The 20,364-nt window shown below is 40.4% G+C and overlaps 1 protein-coding gene across 2 annotated transcripts in view; it reads left to right on the top strand.

Moving 5' to 3' along the window:
* sorcs1 (sortilin-related VPS10 domain containing receptor 1) overlaps positions 1-13,577 on the top strand; it is a 125,913-nt gene extending 112,336 nt beyond the window's left edge. For both annotated transcript variants that reach the window (XM_029499621.1, XM_029499611.1), the window contains exons 18-27: positions 402-573; positions 1,188-1,374; positions 2,032-2,165; positions 3,848-3,974; positions 4,895-5,007; positions 6,167-6,301; positions 9,200-9,299; positions 9,486-9,591; positions 10,409-10,566; positions 12,193-13,577. In XM_029499621.1, the coding sequence (XP_029355481.1) occupies positions 402-573; positions 1,188-1,374; positions 2,032-2,165; positions 3,848-3,974; positions 4,895-5,007; positions 6,167-6,301; positions 9,200-9,299; positions 9,486-9,591; positions 10,409-10,566; positions 12,193-12,254 (1,294 nt within the window). In that variant the 3' untranslated portion in view covers positions 12,255-13,577. The remainder of the gene's footprint in view (positions 1-401; positions 574-1,187; positions 1,375-2,031; positions 2,166-3,847; positions 3,975-4,894; positions 5,008-6,166; positions 6,302-9,199; positions 9,300-9,485; positions 9,592-10,408; positions 10,567-12,192) is intronic.
* Positions 13,578-20,364: the final 6,787 nt, after the last annotated feature.

Genomic DNA, 20,364 nt, shown 5'->3' with positions numbered 1-20,364 from the left:
GCTGGGGAACACAATTCTGTCATGAGCTGTGAGCTGTAAGGAACTTCTGCCACTAGAAGTAGAACAAAAACAAAAAATGAAATTTGGACACAGCAGCATTTTGTGGTCTTGCAGGCAGTCACTTCCCATGATGATTTCCTCTGACAGCGTCAGGATCTGTCCAGTTAATGTTATAAAGGCCTCCACATTTCATTTTGTGTAACATTTTCTCCACATTTTAAGCTCCGTGCCAAAAGGCACGTTGCTTCAACCTCTTTATATTCTCTCAGCGCTTCGGTCCAAGAAAGACAAACCCTTTTGACTTTTGGTGACCTTTCTAATCTGTAATGAGAATCTACGCTGTTGTTTGCACAATTGTCTAAATGTATTGTTGTAAATGTTGTTGTCCCCCCCCCCCCCAGCTACAGAAAAGTTGTGTCCAACAACTGTACAGATGGAGTCAGTGTGGAGTACACAGCCAGAAGGCAGCAGTGCTCCAATCAAGCACCCAAAGGTCTCCACTTGGTCACGAGTGAGGGAATGCTGACAGTCACATTAGGCACCAATGTCACCTTCCTTGTGTTTCTGGAGGAGGTACACTGTTTTTTTGCTTCCCAAAAAGTCTAGTTTACTTTACATTCATGACAGAAACCTTTTGATAGCGAGGATTATACTTTATTAATCACATTATGTTTTGGATCAGAATTCCAATGTAGAGACAGTTTTTAAAACTATTGTCCCCACTGACTGAATTGTTTCTATGACACTAATACAACAGTTATGGAGAGATCTGTGTACATATTAATTCAATTCGTTTCACATATTTACATGCTAGTCCAAAGTGTACAACCCTGAACATTTTAAGGATACGTTTTAACATTGAAAAATCCCCTCCAACTAACTCTAACTCTTATAGTCGTTTCCGCTCTTTAACACAACATCAAGAAATCCAAGACAAATTGAGTTATTTAAGATGTCTTGCTATCATAGCGTTGTCAATCCATAACTGTTTACACAATGACCCCAGTGCCAACCAAAAACAATTTACAGTGAAAGTGTCACATATCATCAAGGAAATGAAATTCTTTGCACTTTTGTAAGAAAAAGAGACATCTGTGCTTGTTTGAGTGCAATATAACATCGTCTAAGTCTGATGGAATCTGTGGTGTCAGAACCTGCGGATATCCTGAAAGTCTTTGTCTGCATAGGGTGATGGATTGAGGACAAGCATCACTGTTGACTTTGGAGACGGCCACGCGCTGACATACTCCAATGTGAGCTCCATCGAGGATGGCATTAAACACATCTACAAAGCTGTGGGAATCTACCGGGTGACGGCTACAGGGGAGAACAACCTTGGTTCAGAGACTGCTATGCTCTACCTGCATGTAACATGTGAGATAATGAGGACGAGTGTGGCGTGCGTGGAGATCAGTGTATACAAATGTGATTTTATGTTCATATACCTCCATTTCTTCATTTCAGCTCTCCTCCTTTCAGCTGTTTCTGCTCCCCGCTTTCAACACACTTAGTTGAAGCACAACTGAGTGTACCACATTCTGCGCTTAGCCTCTTCACAGAATATGGTTTTCCTGCCATAACCAAACAAACAAGTGAGGTAGAACAAATCCCATTACGCTCCTTCTCAAGTCAGCTTATAGCCGGTCAACCTGAAGAAGCTTCTGTGGCCTCACATGTAGCGGGGCTAACCACCCCTGGTGTATTCATGGGGTGACAGATGTAAGCGAGTTGACTTATTGATCGGGGAGCACTGTTGCCCCCACCAATCTGTCAATCCAATGTGCCAGCCATACACATAAGAGTCACCACAGGCTCAGGAGTGCCACCGATGAAAAATAACACACAGATGGCACCCGATGGTCCCAAATTAGGGTAGAAGTCTGAACAAAGCAGACGTACTGCACCAACCCATAAACCTACTCTTCCTCTCGTTTCCATCATTAGAAGTGACAAAGTTGTCGGTCCTTCTTTTCGTGCATTGTGGTGCAAGATATCCAACTCACTCTGTGATATACGTGTCTGTCCGTGCAGGTCAGCTGCAGTATGTCCACCTCTCAGCTCCTTTTGTGGCCGTGAGGAATAAAGAAGTGAACTTGACTGCTGTTCTGTGGCCAAGCCAAGTGGGAACAGCCACCTACATCTGGTGGATCGGGAAGAACACAGAGGTACCGTGCACTTCTCGCTGAGCTTTTGCTTCTTGTTATACCTTTGCTCACTGGCAAGTAAATAGGCAGCTGGCTCTTCTGCTGCAGAGCTTAAGTTCGCCATATTTGTGCATCCATGTTGCTAAATTATGATGAGAAAAAAAATCGTCACATTGGCAAATTTAATCTCTGTGTTAGTGATATCTAGCCCTGCAGATAGTGTCATTTTAAATCGGGCTCATTGAAAAAGCTGCATTGAGGTTTTCTCAATGGCTTCCCATTGTCAAATCTGCGCAGGTTGGGTTAAGCGGTGAATCCAGATCTCTGGCAGGTCTGAATGCTAGCATTAATGCTCTCTGTGTATCAGCTGGGACTCATCCAGTGAGGAAGGGCGCTGACCTGCTTGCGTTAAAGCTTTTCACACTCATGCAGTGGCACTCTCATAAAGAGGACATTTGCATTTATTCATGCTTACTTGCATCATCTCGTTGACCTCATATAAAATCCTGCCTTCTACTATAGCAGCCTACTGACATGGTTCCTGCTTACTAAATGTAGGCTTACTAGAAACTACATCCTCAGCTGAGATGACACAAAATGTAGATGTGACATTGTTGTACAGTAATTACTGGAAGATGTGTCCTCAACTTTGCTGAAATTAAACAAAAACCTTTAAACAAGTCATGAGCATTTTACTTAGCAAAGCACACATCAGGAAAAAGATTTCCTTTCTTTGTTGATTATTGGTGGCCAAACATTTAATCATACCAGTTACTGAATTTGTCATTTGTAATGAAAAGGACAGAGATTTCTATTAGCAACTGTAATGTATTTTTTTGCTCCAAGCTTTCCCATAAATTGATTTTTTCAATACCAGTGATAATCTCCACAAATTAAATTTTTTTTTCTCTTTTATATTTAAAATGAGCACAATTGTATTTCATTCAGGGGTTGGACACAGTTTTTTGAATCATATCCTCCCCGCCTCGCGCTCTGTCTTTCACTTAAAAAACACGTCCACAATAGCTCCATCTGTCACAGTCAGACTGGCCACTGGGAAGACCAGGAGAAATCCTGCCACCTGTGAAAATCTATAACATTGTTTGTTTTTTGCTTTTTTTTTTTTTTTTTTGTATCTGTTTCCATTTGTCTGCGGCTGATTCAGCAACAATTAGTGATTCATAGAAGGAAGGAGGTCATTTTGTCCTGATACTGTTCATGATTACTCAGTGGATGTACTTATGTTCATGCAGCAGAATCATTAGGTCTGTTAAAATGAACCTCCAGTATGTTAAAGTGTTCGAAGAAATAATCAGAAAATGACTAAAATTCCAAATTGGCAGAAGTGATCCTGATCTTGATCTTGCACTGTGCACATGAAGGTCTGCGTTGCTAATTGTCTCTTTTAATAATTGCGGTTATGTTTATGTTTGTTCAGCACCTTTCACAAGCACAGCTATGTCAGTTGGTAATAAATTGCAGCAGAGATATGAGTGGTAACAGGCAGGATCTGCAAACTCTCTGCAGGCCATCATACGGTGTCTAGCACAGGGCAGATTCTTGCAAAGCTCTCTGTGTTGATATATCTGTAGTGTGAGATGTTAACCATGCCATTGACACGGGTCTCTCTTGGGAAGCCACCAGAGTGACTCTCTCAAACTCTCTTCCACCCTCTCTCCTTGTCTCTCCTCTCTGTCCTCTAGCAGCCAGTAATCACCCTCGAGGGAAGCGTTGCATGCACATTTGCTCAGGAAGGTATCAATACTGTCACCGTGCAGGTGTCTGCTGGGAACACTATTTTGCAGGACAGAAAAAACATCGCCGTCCACGGTGAGCCAGCTGTTTGCCTCCATCTCCAGTGGGATTTTGTGCCTCTGTAAACACACTGTCAACATGTGTCACCGTGTGTTTAATCATATTTGAAGACAGATTCCACTTCATTACAAGTGGGTCTGAGTTTCGGTTGTTTTTGACCATCAGTAGCATACACAGATAGAAAGTGGTACCACTTAATGAGTTATGAAGTGATTGTGGATTTACTTGTTTATTATCCGTAGTTACATTTTTAAGAATTTAAAGATCATCATCAAAGTATTAAGCACAGCACGTTCAATCGAACAGTTTATAATTCTGTACTTTCAAGAGGTGGAGAGCTTGAGCAACCATTTTGTTCATGATTTCCTCATCGTCTACACCAGCGTCCTAATTATTATTATTAAAATGAATTAATTACACAGGGGGCTGATGTTGGCATTGCCACTAGGACAGCCCCTCAAGGGGACTGTACCACATTTGAATAAACTGATCTATGAGTAAAGGGAGGTAAATATTGACATGGCTTACCACTTGCATTAAGTGAATGTCCTCTATATCTCACTGTTAAGGCGCATCTCAAACATTGGCTTATGGGAAATCTACCCTATTGTCATTTTTAACTTTTTAAGCAGCAGCAAAATGCATTGGTGTACTTTTTATTTGTTTATTTTTATTAATTTATTTTGGCATTATGTAATTTGACCTATGGGCTACAAATTTAACCGACTGTAGCAGCATTCATGCCGATCAGCATGGTTACATTGGGCATCTTGTATTGGTGTTCACTGACATGTACTCTCCCAGTGAAATAAGCTAAACATAAACAAATAAAAGCATGGAAATTGATTAGATAGACTTTGATCTGCATGAGCTACGTCTAAAGGCTGAAATCAGATGTGAAGCAAAGCCTCTCACAAACCTTTATCCCTCTGCAGAATATTTCCAATCTCATCCGCTTGCCTTTTCGTCAAACCTCGACAATCACAACCCAGATGTTGCAGAATGGAGGCAAGATGTGAGTCGAGTCATCAAGAATGCTCTGATCCAGGTAAAAGCTCTCTCAGTTCTTTTCATGGAAAAGAAGGTAAATACTGTCACTGCCTGACTGGACCTGTGAAGGTGTATGAGTGCGGCATGACCTTTCTGAGGCTTCAAGACGTAAATCTGGCTTTTATGATGATAAATGACGACGCCGTGTCGGTGGGTGGGTGGAAGGGTGGACTATAGTTCAAGAGCATGCTGACTTCAGTAGTTTTCAACACAATGTGTGAGTTCAGGGTCATAAAGTAACAAGGTTGCGGATGTGGAAATGTACAAAAGAATAAATGTCAGTAAGTGTCCGACGTGTTTAGCACCGACCTGAAGGGACACAAAAAATATCAATCAAACTCTTTCCTCACGGTCGGGTACAGATTTTGTGTTTTCTTCAAACTTCCTCCAAATTCTGGTGTTTTTCTGAGTATAAGGACGGCACAATCTGTGCATCACATCATTTTTTCACGCTTTTGATCATGCACAAATTCACAATTTCTGTGTTTTTGTTTGTTATTGACATCGTTTTTGCTCGACAGCTCTGGTCTGAAAGGTTTAGTAAAAGAAAAAGACTGCTTAAAATATACACACTTGCGTTCATTCACAACATGCCCTGTTGCAATTTTCACAATAAAAAGTTCTTAGGCTCTTAAGCTCACTAAGGCTCACATGATTCAGGAAATTAGATGGTCTGTTGTACATTCCTAGCAAACAGACACGTGTTGATGTTGAGTGTTGCAACATCGTAGCTTCATAGATAAAGTTATGCATTTCACAAACCCACAGCAGTTTAAAACTCTACCATACTGACATGGGGCCTCTGCTGTCAAATGCAGAAATTTTAAATGGCTGCTCAATTGTTGAGGGATTTAATTCCAAATCAAACTGAAACTACTAATTATGAGTGGGGCAACCCTAGATTTTTTTTTTTTTTTTACGAACAGGTTGCAGGGAGGATAAGCAGTCGAGCAAAAAGAGAAATACATTGCGGACACGTTAACACTCTAAATTCAATTTCAATCATTGACAGGTCAGAGAAATTGTAGAAACTCTCTTGAGCTTGAGAAATATAATTTTGTGCCAGGGAAGCACGTTAGCTGGCACTGACTGTACCCAGTCAGGGGACACCTACTTTCAAACTCTGTTAACTTCCTTTTCCTTCTTGATCCCTGCAGGCAACAGCTGTGAGAGACGATCAGCTCCTGGTCACTGTCCTCCCAGGTTTACCAACTGCAGCAGAGTTTTTCCTCCTACCTGACAAACGGTTAACTGACGGGAAACCAGAGAAGGGCTCTGCTCACTTAGATCAGGTAATACGCCCACCACTGCTTTGCCTGCTAATCTGTGCACAAGTCATTCAGGTTCCCAGCCCTGGGAAGTATTTCTGTCGATGGATCAATTTCACCTCAATGTCTTCACTCAACCGTAACATCGTGTATGTGCACTGTTTCCATGTTTCCGTTTTGTGAGTCCTGAGGGAGTTTCTCCTTCCTCCAGTAGATGTCACTGTCGATCTACTGAAGCATGTCCGGCAGGTTTTTCAGCAGTAATTCCAGAATGTGCCTGAGGAGTCTTTGTGATAGACTCATCAATAAGCCTGACAAGTATTAACAAGTTATTAGCGGGAATGACTTTTAAACTTCTGCTCGTCACATCCTGCAGGATCTTTTTGGGGTGGGAGGGGGATATCTCGAAAGAGCCCCAAAAGCAGACAAAGAAATTGTCATGGTTGATCAGTTCACTAAATCACCAGCATATCGAGATGGGCTGAATTAGCTCTAAGCCTCACATTACAGACAGTGACTGATAATAATGTTGGATCTGCTCTGAATGGGACGACTGCTACAGGCATGTGCAGAGAGAGGGGGAAAGGGGAAAGAAATCCATTTGATTTCCCTCCGCACTCACACCTGGTTGATTGCCTAGAAAGATCCCAACAAGCTGGTGATAAATCTTCATTCAAGGTTGGCATCTATAAAGTGTACAGTGTGCTCTATTTAGTACAATGCATGATAGATTTACTGACCCTGATATACATTGGGAAAAAGTAATTAGTCATAGCATGATCTAAATTTAAATTGGTAAGGAATATAAAGGAGGTAATGAAGGACTGCAGAAATTATTCATATCACAATTAATTTGGCAATTGAGGCAGATAAGATAAATGAAGCCTTTGCAGAATAAAAAAAAAATAAAAAAATAGAAGGAACATTTTATTTTTAGTTTAGGCTTTTGTGTTCAGCTCCATGTACACATAAACTCCTATTTCCATTAAATGTATATAAGGATTAAACCACAAGCTAAAGATTTATAATTTTGTGAAAGAAGGAATGTAGATTGAGCAAAGCAGACTGGCTGTCGATGCTTTATCTCCAGTAATCCGCCTGATTTATTTAAAAACTTGAAGTTGTCAGTGCATAAGGTTACTCGCCAGTCAGGAAAGCAGAGATCAAATGTTGTTGAATTGTATGCATTATGCATAATGATGGAAAGGTCCCCCAGACAAAGAATATATAAACAGATGGGTTCAGATGGGGTTGTGGATTGAGTAGATGTGGGTTTTGGGTTTTTTTTTTTGGTTTTGTTTTGTTTTTTTAGGTCATGGCAACCTATAAATATGCAATTCAATTTAACAGCCTCGAAATAAACAACTCTATTAATAATGTTCAATTTGGGGTAAACAAAATGGTGTAAGCTCTTTTCCATGGCCGTGGAATCATGTGGTGCTTTGTTTCTTTCAGTCTGCTGTATGTGCGATAACTTTACCTATTTGTCTCTTTCCTAAAACCTTTTCAGTAACATCTGGGCCAAATTTTTGCTTCATGAAATATTCTCATCAGTGAGACATTCATTTTATTTATCACCTGTGCAATATCACTGTTATTTTATTCCGAGTGCACGGTTATTTTGTATATATGCTGTCTTGTGTGTATATCAACTTGTTCAGCGATTACACGCACTTTAACTGTATTATCTTTTATAGTAACGATAAAGGCAAACTCGTCTTATCTTCATTTTCTCATCCTTACACTGACTGCCTGACACTGAGGATGAATAGTAACGCATTTAAGCTCAGTGTTTTGGTTGCTTGACCAACAGACACAGCTTCCATCAAATTGCAACAGCCATTTAAAATGTTTATTTATTAACAACCTATTATGTTGGTCACCACCTTTTTATTCGCGGTTTTCTATTTAAAATAAATGTCTATCTTGAATCCTACAGTTTGTAATATGGCCGATGTCAACATATATTATGACAAAAAGGTGGAGTTGACGAAGATCTGTACACCATCCTGACTGTCATTTCTGTTACAGTCTGCCAGGCACAGGATCATATACTGTAATTTACACCCTCATTAATCATGTAGTTTCCTATAAACAATATGCTGCATTGAAAAAGACTTGAAACTAGCTATTGAGAGGAGAAACTCATTCAGAAATCATTTATTGAATAATGAAGGTGATAGCTGCAGCTCTCAGAGGGGTCAGAGGAGTCTTATATTACCAGTATGCCAACAGCAGAGCGGCAAACTGCTCTTCAGAGACATATGGTTGATTCCCCTTAAGCCTTTTTATAACTGTTAAAAAAAAATCCACTTAGAACTGCTAAAATCTGACTTTTGATCTACAATGGAAAAGGAATGATTCAGTCGATCCAGGAATTTATTTTTATGGTACAGTCTCCTAAGTCCCAGGGTAGCCATGCCTTAATGCAAACCCTGCTTTATGGTGTATTTTCCTGAAGATTTAAAGCTGCAGAGGCTGAAACCACAAACACACTAAGAAAACATTCGATGACGTCATTTTCACATGGATCAAATTGAACACCCTTCACGGGATTTGGAGTAAGATTCATGCAAAGTCTAACTTAAATTGTCAGAAAATAACACCATGATCCATAAATCAGTAGTGACTGCAGTGACGTGATGCAATTAAACATAAAGAAAGATATAACCAAACCAGGCCAGCAGGTCTTATCCAGGAGAAGGAGAGAGAGAGAGACGAAACGATGAGCCCAGCCTGTGAAAGGCATCAGGCTTGTCACTAGCTTCTGTCTCTACCTGGAAACGGCCTGAAGCGGCGGACGCAAAGCACACTGAAACCTGCCTACACTCACATGGGTCATCACAACAAACTACCAATGGTGGATAATCCCCGTGTTTTATTGTACAAATTAAAATGTGGCTCCTTCTCTTGTCCCAACAGCTCTCTGAGGTTTTGCTCAACGCCTTAAATCAAAACCTTGTCCAGTTCACACTGCGGCCTGGGGTCCAAGTCACTGTGTACGCCGCACACCTATCAGCAGGTAAACAAACGTAAATGGGACAGAAAATGAAATATGTTGACGATTAGGAGGCCTAGATGCCAAGGGCAGTAAGGTATCAGCTGATAGTTCCAACTCTGTCTGACTGGCTCTTATTATTTGACCATACATTGCGTGCATGTGTGCCTCTTCATATTGAGAAATTGAGTTGTCTTCCTGTCTCCGCAGCGCCCCTGGTGGACACCAGTGAGAACCACAGCAGCTCTGCCATGCTAATGCTCCTATCCGTGGTGGTTGTGGGTTTAGCTGTATTTGTCATCTACAAATTCAAAAGGTAAAGTGTTGATAGAAGGCCAGGTCTGTACATGAACGTCATGGAAGCACCCTGGCGGGCTACAAAGAAGCCTGCTAGCTGGCATGCCGAGCACTTCTAAGTAGCGCATTTGTTCTGACATATCTCTGTGGCACTTGTGCAAATCCTTTTTTTTTTCAGGTAATTTTGTTTAAGCCTTTTGATCATTGACAGTCTGAAATGTCATATTAAATTTTTCTTTTCAAGGTGGATTTTCACAGCACAGAGGCCGTGATAATCTGGGGATTTGTTGCTTTTAGTGTTTGTGTAAAGGTTGACTTGCATGCTAAAGTACAGCGGCACATCCCATGCAAATAGACAATCGATCTGACGATACTCAAGCAGCTGACAAATGCACTGGAGATACTCACATCTCAACCACAAGCCTCAAGCCTCAAGCACAGACAATTGCTTTTATTGTTCTGAAGCGTTGAAGTGTGTCTCAGCCATGTTCGACAATTGTTTATTTCCACTTGAAACACGTCTGTGCTACTTAAAGGTTGTTTATGTCCTTGCATTTGTTGGATGGCATTTTCTGCGTATATTCTAGAACTTGATGAAATGGTTTCTTAATTGGCTTGGTTTGTTTTTCTGTGTTTGCATTTTTATATTACTTTGCCGTCAACTGAGCTCTCAGCGCAACTGTACACTGTGCTCGTCACATCTTTGGACGGCGCACAGAATATGACCAAACAAGATGGTTAAAATATTACTCCACCCTTTCTTGTGTTCATACTGCCTTTGTTTTGGTTAGGCTGCTGTCTTTATCCCTTTGCCTCACTGTAAATCTTTTCTCAAGGAAGATCCCAGGCCTCAACGTCTATGCGCAGATGCAGAATGAAAAAGAACAAGAAATGATGAGTCCAGCTAATCCAACAGAGACCACGCCCACCTCAGAGCAGGACTTGGTGAATTCTTTGGACGTTCTGGACACGGAGTTGAACTCACGGCCCATCGGTGAATATCTGCCCTGCCTTGGCACTCATGTGTATTTTCGGCATTTCAATGCTTTGATGTCGCCATTGCTTATTTCGCACCGATGGATTATTGTCGGTGGAGTGATTGTCGTTTCATGAGACCCATTATGTGCTTTGTGCGTTTCTCAGACGTAGAAGTGGCAGTTAATGCGTTGTTTTCTTCTGTGCAGTTGCTCTTTGATGACTTGAGAATGTAGATGACTGAAGAATATAAGGAAAACATTCCAGTATTAAGTTTCTTGTGAACCAAATCCCCACAGAATCACTTTTGTCCTCAGTCTCTGGAAGACACTACGACAAATAAATGGTTCCTTTGTTTCGATTCGGTGACTGTCGAGGCCATAGTATGTCATTTTATAATGACCAATTAATTCAACTCTCTTCGTCTGACTAATATATTGTGGGCTTCCTTAATTAGTCACCTATCTGTGTATTCCCATAAATTAATTCAGTGCTCTGGCGTCATGTTTTCATCCTAGGACTTCTCCAAATTTAGCCAAACAGCTGTTATACAGTGATTCAGCATTTAGCCTCATGTTTTGATTTTCTGTTTTTTGTTGCAGCAGTTTCTGATAAAAACAAAAATTCTGTCCTCTCAATTTCATCTCTGCTTCGATTGTTCACCGCCACCTGGTGTAATTTTAAACTTAATCTAGGTTATTGTGAAATATCCCATACGCTCCACTTCACCTATATTTTTGGTTTAAAGTACCAAAAAGCATCCAAGTGTAGCATTATATCTCTCTGAGGGATCTCCAAGGACTTACCTACATCAGATCTGAAAGAACAAATAAAATAGGGGCTTCAGATTACCTTGGTTTGGGTGCTGATTTGCTTTGATTTGAAGTTTTGACAGTGCTGTGTGCCTTTTCCTGTGGACTACATGTTAATACTTTAACAGTATGAATTTAGCATTTAGACCTGATGATCACAAAAGACAGGTGACTCTTAATTCATACAATATTGGATCTATGGAAGAATGCACTCTGGCCGCCTGATTATGAAGGGGCATATAATTTGTAATTACTTTTAATAACGCTGCCTTAAGATGAAATACGGACTTCAGATCATGTTTTTAAGTATGTTGTGTTGCCCCCACGCTCTCAAGATAGCAATGTAACAGCAATGTGCCTGACCACACTAGTGTCAGTTTAACACTAATGTGGATAGATGAGTGCAAACATACAGTATGTGCATAGATCACCTGCTGTCTAACACCAGACTTTCAGAAATGACTTTTTATTTGACTCATCATGCAAAATATATGACTGAAACTTTATTTAGAAATTATTTGTTCTTCTTCTTTACATTTACAAACACTCAAATGTTATGTCTTCGTCTAATGGAGTGGTTTATTATATAGGAATCCAAAAAATAGTTCCTTTACTCTACTTTACCCTTTACTTTTTACTTAGAAATAATCGCTCGATTAAAAAATGTGAATACTATATTTCTGTGTGTTTGCTGAATATTTAAAAAGTGTTACATTTTACCTTAGGCAGCTTTTATAAGTAATTTATTTTAATAAGACCAGCAACACTTTCTAGATTTAACCTGATTATAGTACAAAACCAGTCAAGCCTGTTTCTTTCTTGTCTTCCCTCAGGATGTATGAAACCTCATGTACATGTGAAATTCTCCACAGAGCTCCCCACATACATCGTCTGAACTTTTGACTGAATACCACTGCAGCTGCGTCATGGACATTTTTTACCATTTGGACAACAATGGTTCTGAGCTTTATACCTGTGCATACACATAAAACCAGAGGAAGCTGTGTCCAGGTTATTAGAGGTTTTTCTTTTTCTTCTTCGCTTTATGTCATTAAACATTTCAAAAAATTTTATTTATTTATTCAAGTCAGATAATCTAGAGGGAACATCAGCATGAGAGTTGGAAAATACAAGATTTCTATTTTTTTCCCCTTGTATATTTGAGATTAGTTTCCTGTTCGATTACGCTAATGGCAGTATTGCATTATTTATCTATACTTATGAAGTATGGTGTTAAAGTTGGTTTTAACTTTTATTTTGTTAATCATTAATCTTGTCTATGTTAGAAATCTTTGTATTTCAATAACAAATGTAATGCTAAACATAAATGCTGTTATGAAATATGGATAGGGTACTTATTAAGCGGATTAATGGCACAATACACTTTTTACTGAAGTAGTTCTTTTGTGTGATTTCGTTTAATTTATAAATAAAAATATGGGGTTTGGTATTTGGTATTAATTTAAACCTTGCTGTTAATGTAATGCTTCCTGCACTATTTATGAGAAAACACATACCAATTTGTAAAATATTTTGTGCTTCAGACGAAGAAGATTCTTGATGAAATAGGTGCTAAACTGCACCATCCAACTACAACTGATGCCCGAATATCATCACACATGAGATGTGCTAAGAGCAGATGGAGAGACGGGAGTACTGTTGACTCCACTGTTGAGGTAAAGCTGCACTCTTATCGCAGCTGGTCTCACTGTTCTCCGCAGAGTGCGGTTATCAAGGCAAAGCGTTAAGGCAGCATTAAGAAGGAGACACAACTATTTTACAAGAGGATACAAAGACCGTGGCAGAGAGGAAGTGAGAGCCAGATAAAAAGGTTAAGAGAGATGGAAGAAGGCTTTTGGGGGGACATGATGAATTAAGAGCGTTGTATTAGTCAGAATAAGACAAGGTTGAATAGTTTAATACTTAATGTGGCCAGTCAAGCTCAAGGCTGGCTAAGGTTGGTGACACATTTAGGCTAATGTCCTGACCCATGCTGAAGTTGCAACCATCGTCCTCCCATCTCATTATGTCACATCGTAGGAGCGAAAGAACTAGAGCGCACACTGGCTACACTGATAGCTTGTTTAAGGAGCCATTGACTGTCTGGCATCTGGCAGATGGAAATGCCTGATTGATGCCTTTCCAATCCTCTGAGGCACCTTTGTAGAATTGTTTTGCTCCTATTCATACTTTATGGATAGGTGGAAATAAAGAGGCAGGGGAGTTTTTTGTCAGTTTTCCTTTTTTTTTTTTTTTTTTATTGTTCAGTTGTGTCTGGATATTATATACACAAAGAGCACACTATGATCATCAGGGACACTACGCAGAGTTACTGTGCTCATATACACAGATGAAACCAGACTTGTTTACATATTACACTGAAAACCTCAAACACAAACAGGAAATGTATACCCTCACATACACAACTGTCTCTTACACAAAGTGTCTCAAGAAAACTAGTGATTTTTTATATGATGCCTGTGCTCAGATATACAACTGAAACACTTCTTTTTATTTATTTATTTATTTATTTATTGTTTTTTTGCCTCCATTTATGTAGCATGCGTGCATGTTTTGTCAACTAATCTGATTTTCTACCACCATCTGTCATCAATTAGTCAGACTGGCTTTGGTGGTTAGGCTACCGGATTTTTTTTTTTTTCCCCCAACTAAGCGTCAGACACAAGTATTAGAAGAAAACAACAATTTTACTGTCCTTTTGGGGTGATGCATACGTATTTGCATTTAAAGGAATACCACTAGAAATCAGTAGATAATATTCCCCCTGTGATCACAGCTCATTCACTCAGTGTTTGAGTTTTTTATTGAAGGTAGAAGTTAAAATCTTTTGGTTTTCAAACACAAATTTGAAAACCGACCAGCGTAATCGCTGGCAAATAAAATAAAAAATTTGCAGCAAAGCTCAGAAATTGTATTGTCAGTATGTCCCCATCACAAACAGGACCACCTGAGGTACAGTGGTGTTGTAGAGAACATCATCATTCTGAAGGTCTGATTTACTTTTTAACCTATAAATTTGGTAAAAAATAAGCAGTTAAGAGAGTTGTTTTCTTTTTTTGTCCCAGGAGCAAGGAACTTGCCATGTTAGCAAGTGTTGACTGTGACAGCTGAGCACACGGGGACAATGTAGACTGTTTATGCACATGAAAACTAGAAAATGACATTTGATTTGAACTTTGCTGCATAAATTTACACACTGAGTTCTACCTGGGCAGCTATTTTCCAGTTATTCAACTGGTACGAGACAAAGCTCATGTCTGGTTGTGCGATTTACTGTAAAGATTTTGGAAGTTGTTTGAACAAGCGTGACTCGGTGCCATCAGTTTGTTGTTCCCTCATGGAAGAATTTTCCAGTCAGATTCTGGATGTGTGTTGAGTCTTCAATCAGTTTGTTGGCTTACAGAGAAGGCACGAGGAACTTTTGTTTTGATGCACATCATGCATCTCGCACTACAGCATATGGTCGATCCGTTGCAACAACAACTATGTTTGAGATATTTATGCTTTAGATACATGTTTAGATAATGATTCAGCTTCCATTGTCACATCACGCTATGTGTATTCCTCTGAGGTAACAGGATGTAATCTGCCTTTAGTTTTGAGGTGATTAATCTTATCCTGGTAGATAAGGGAGATTTATCATGCTGCTGGGTTTTTGTTAATTAGCAACATCAGTGAAATGCCACAGAAATGTAGCAACACAATAAAGATCCAATTCTCTTTTCCTGAGGAAATGTAACAAAATGTTTTAAAATGTAAGAATGTGAAGTTGTATAAAATAGAGGCTTTAGCTCACATTTGAGATTCCAAATTGAATTTTCATCTCTCAGAATTTAGCAGCTTGAGGGATACATCGCTGCAGCCTATGAGCAGAGACCGATGGTGCAGGACAGACCAGTGCAAACCCCAGCCGTAACCCCAGGGATCAGGAAGTGACTTCTGCTAAAAGTTGAAAAGATAGTAAAATAATAGAGTTTCACAAGAAGAAAGACAAACTGAACAGATGAAAAGTCAATGCAAAGAAAACTCTGGCCTCCTGGGTAGGTTGAGCTATGACATACCAGCAATCAAGAGTGTAGTATCAAGCTTCAGGCTAGATTTGAGCTCTCTACTTCTTCACCCTCTCTCTCTATCTGCTCCCCAGAATTAGCAAGATTATTATTTTTGTAGAGAAATCTTAATAACAATAATAAAAATAAATAAACAAATAAATACGAAGAGTTTTATTACTGTACAGGTTTTGTATTAAAACAGAAAGGAAGGTGTTGAAGTGTTTTTGTTTGACCTCAACTGTGCTGTGTGTAATTGTGTTACGTATTTGCAATCATATTTATTTAGTGGAAATAAGTCTGTTAACTGTATTACCATTTTCTTACAATATTTGTACAGAAATGCCCTGTATTTGCTGAAGTAATATTCATCCTATAAAGGAAACAAAACAAGCGGCTGTTAGTGTTTTTTGTGCATGTACACCTGCACACATGCATTTACATGTTTTTGGACAGCAAAAACTCCTGAACTATCATAGAAAAGTTCAATTAAATTTCATTTTAAATGAAAGGAATAATCAGGGATCTCTAATCTGATACTAACCCTCATGCTGTGGCCATTACATGTTAAGCCTGGTCAAAAATGAGCAGTATAAGACTGCATAAATCTATGAATGTATTACTCTATTTGTTTGTTCAAAGTCGTGGAACCTTAGGAAAGTCGGATCAATTTATCTAATATTTTAGAAATAAAACTTTCAAACTGGTCAGATTTGACTGAACGCAACATAAGGGTAAAACTAATTTCTTAAAAATAAATAACAAGGATTTAGAATGTCAAACCTTCCGTAATTGCATCACCAAAATTTGTCTTGAGCAGCTGTTGGACTCAGTCAATCTGTGAGGCCTGCTGATAAAGAAGACTGTTTTCCATAAATTTGCTGCACCAGAAACCAGAAACTGTCATCTCTTGATGAGAAAAAACAAACAAACAAACAAACAACCAATTGGACTTTTGTCAGTATAGTTTTATATATGCACAAGTTTTATTTAACTTACCTTTATAGTGCTCTCCTCTTCTTCCCTGCTAAGGTTAATTTAGTCCAGTTCGTCAAGCAGAACGGATGAGAAACGGAGAAATGAAATGAAAATGAAATTTGAAAATCTTAGATTCAGCGTGGATATGGATACAAGTTACAGCGCAGAAGATAATGATGTTGAAATGAGTGATAAAACATAGGAATAATTACATCTGGCTATTTTAAACTTATTTATGTGGTTCCTAAAATAGCTTGTGGTTGGAGCAGCAGTGGTGATAATGATGATGGTCACAGCGAGGGAAAAACACAGGCAGATTATTTGGCTTGATTTATATCGATGCTGGCAGTGTGTAATACATATTTAAATTGGAGGCATTTAACTATACTGTATATCATCTGAATATCAATGACGCTGACTGTGTTACTTGTGGGAAAGGGTCATGATAGCTAGAACTATGCACTTTTCCAAACGCTTTCGTTGTCCTTAACAAAAAAGGGCCGAGACAGGCCACAAGGCAGGGTCGTTACTGTTGTTTACTGATGCCATTATTGTTACAATTGTTGAGTTGGAGAGAGCCAGACACTCTCTGCACAAATAAAGCAAGTACGGGGGAGGTGGTTGACACACCTTTAAATGGTTCTTGGGCAGAAGATATTTTGAAACCCAGGGGAGAGAACAAATTACCAAGCGATCAATAGTAGGAAGATAGGAGCACCTTTGTGCATGGAATCTATGCACCACACGCACACACACACACACACACACACACACACACACCCTCCCTATGCTGCATCCTTAATCAAATGGTATTTATCTCTAATTAGATACTCACACATGGTTAATAAACTAAAAAAAATAAATAAAAATAAATGTATCACTGGGTGTATGTGTCTTGTATGTGTCTAAGGCCAGACAGCTGAAGAAACCAGCTATCTCTAAAGCAGAGAAGAAGCGGAAAGATCACACAGCCCATACAGAGGTCCATTGTTTGTTCTCTAGGGTACAAATGCTGATGATGTTTCCCCACAGGTTCATTTTTATCCTCGTTCTCCATCCTCTGCTCCAATCCTTCCCCCTCCTCTCCTCCTTCTCATCAACTGCTCAAAGTGTAAATACTTTTTGCTCAGATTGAGCAGTAGCTGGTTTTCAAAGTTCTGTGAGTTCATTCTTCCCTGTCTTGGTGTGAAGATCAACCCAGCTGCACTAAAAAGCCTTTCACAGGCAGCAGAGGCAGGCAGGGCTGTGCTTAGTTTCAGAGACAGGTTGGACACAGCTGGGAAGCAAGCCAACGTGTCAAACCCTACAGCTGTGCACTGTGGCATACCTGACGTGCACGGTATGCTACAGTTTGTCATTGGATGCTGTGAGTAGCTGACTGTAGCTGATGTGGGGGGCAACAATAGCACACCCCCGGCCCAAGACAGCAGACAGGTCCTCCACCCTCCCCCTCGCCAATCCCCATTTGAAGATCAGTCCTGCTCAACCCCCACCCCCACCAGCCCCCCCAAGACTAGCCACCTCCCCTCTGCAACACCAGAGGATGAAGGGGACTAGGAGGGCGACCTGGGGACTGCTACCAGCCACAGTACACACAGCCGCCACCATTCCCAACCCTTCAGTCTCATCCATCCCACCCATTACCCCCCAAGCCTCCATAGGAGCCCTTCGCACTCAACAGGAGTCACCAAGTCATGGCCCCAATACACCCACCAACCCCCAGCCAACCCACCGTCTCACCACCATTACACCACTGACCACAGCATAACCCAATCTGAGCCCTCTCCTCAAAGGTTCAATGAAGAACAGCACCCTGGCCTCTCTTGTTCCCGCTCACTCTCCTTGGCGCATCTTCTCCACCTCAGGTCCTTGGGTTCAAGCTGAATAAAGCTCAAATGAAGAGGGCAGGTGCTCGGGGTGTAATATAAATGTGGGGGTGGGCTCAGGCGCGTCACAGCGCGGGAGCCTATCATCTGCCTGTTCAGGCCAAGACGTGACTTGGGTGGTGGTAGAAATCTATAAACAAAAATTTATTCAGCAGCGCTCCCGATAACAGCTTGGTAGCATGAGTAAGAACTCAAGTTCGAAATGAAGTAAAACTGGTTCCTTCATGGAGTGTATACCAGGAGGAACATGATCAGTGTCAGCATGTAACTCTAGCTGTTGCATCCTGATAGTTGTTTCTGCCTCCAACATGAGCTGACAAAATGATACAAATCTGAACCCAAATGCACGACTCGCGAAACAATGTAGCAAAATAAATGTTTGCTTACAAAGTTCAACCCAAAATCACCCATCGAGGAACCAAACTGGTATGAAATGAAAAACAATAGTAGCAACAAAAGTAGTTTCTTGGAAGTAGAGTCAATGCTTGGAAAACACTATATAATTAGAAACAAAGGTGCAAGACGGTGTTTGGAGAAAACTAGGTATCAATACAAAAGAATAAGCTTGACACAAAAGATCAAAGCATCGACGTAAATCAGGAAACTTAGCAAGGCAAAGGACATGGACATGGACTGTGAGTTGGCATGAGACACAACGGTCTGGCAAAGGGAGATGCAGACTATATGTACACACACACACGGTAATGGGGAACAGATGAACATAATGAGGGCGGGGAAAGGCATTGATAGGTGAACCTCTGTCCATCTTTACAACTGAGTCTCTGCCTCTGGAAGTCAATGCATTCTGTCTTTATTTACATTTTACACACCGTCCCAACTTTTTGGAATTGGGAGTTGTATTTCAACACTACATTTATATTTCAGGAGAGTAACGGCGATATAGAAGCAGAACCAGGCAGGCAGAGTGTTGATCAGTGCACAGAGGAGCTTGGGAGCGACCCACACCAACCCAATAACTGCTTCATTAAGACTCAACCCTTGGTAAGAAAGACGCACAAATTTATGGACTGTTGGTTTACAAAGTACAAACAGCTTCATCAGAGTCCCTCATTTAAGGCCATTCTGTGTTTTTACTGTGCCAAATATTTAAATATTTAAATAAGATCACATATCCCCTTTAAACAGCAAGACCGATGGAGTTTTTATTAATATCGAACTGAGCTACTGGGGGGGAAAAAAAACAAAAAACTAGCAGCCCAGACAGGAATTTGTTGGTCTATATGAGGTTAAAGATGTACGATTTCACCTAAATCACCCACTCTCACAACTACGGGGTCAGACTTATGATGAGGTAGCCGATATGTCTGGTACAAGCTCATCTCAACAAAGAGCAGCTTCACCCTATGTACGTTCATTGTGGCCTGCACTGTGTGAACCTGATTACCCAAGATGCCTGTGTATGTTTCCCCATTATAAGAGATGGAATGCAGTTAGTGCATAAGTTGGACATTTTATTCAATCAGTCCAGGAAGTCAGAGCAGACATTTCTAAAAGCTTCTTTTCCCCACCAGGTGGACAGTGTGACCGCATGCCGTATGCTCTGTCCTCACCCAATACAAATCTGTGCTCCCCCACGATGGAAACGTCTGCAAAAGCAAGTGTCCTTCATGACAGCTTTACGAGGGGCATTACAATTCATGGCACTGCTCTCGCAGAACCTTTCTCTCACTCTCTCTTTTTTTTTTCCCCCTGCAGCAGAGAAGCCAAACAACATCGGGGATGCAGGCTGCTGTACAGGATGTGACAAGAGGCATAAAAGAGACGTTTGACCAGCTGTACTTCAAAGCATCTCAGGTTGTACCATCTGTAAACCTGCAGCTCATCAAGATGCCCAGAATCAAAATGTATCAATGCCTCCGAGGCACTTCATTGATTCATTGAGCCACACCATATTGTCACTGCACTACCCAGAGCTACTGCGGAATGGGTTACTTTAGTACCTTGGACACTGTGCACTGTGTTTCTGTTGGGGGGGGCTTAAAAGAGTCCAAAATTAGATGACGTACTCATCTTTGGGAAGATTGCTGCAGTCTTAGATTAATACCCAGGG

Source organism: Echeneis naucrates, chromosome 1, assembly GCF_900963305.1.
Source record: "Echeneis naucrates chromosome 1, fEcheNa1.1, whole genome shotgun sequence".
Classification (NCBI taxonomy): Eukaryota; Metazoa; Chordata; class Actinopteri; order Carangiformes; family Echeneidae; genus Echeneis; species Echeneis naucrates.
This window is presented reverse-complemented; position numbering and strand designations above follow the sequence as displayed.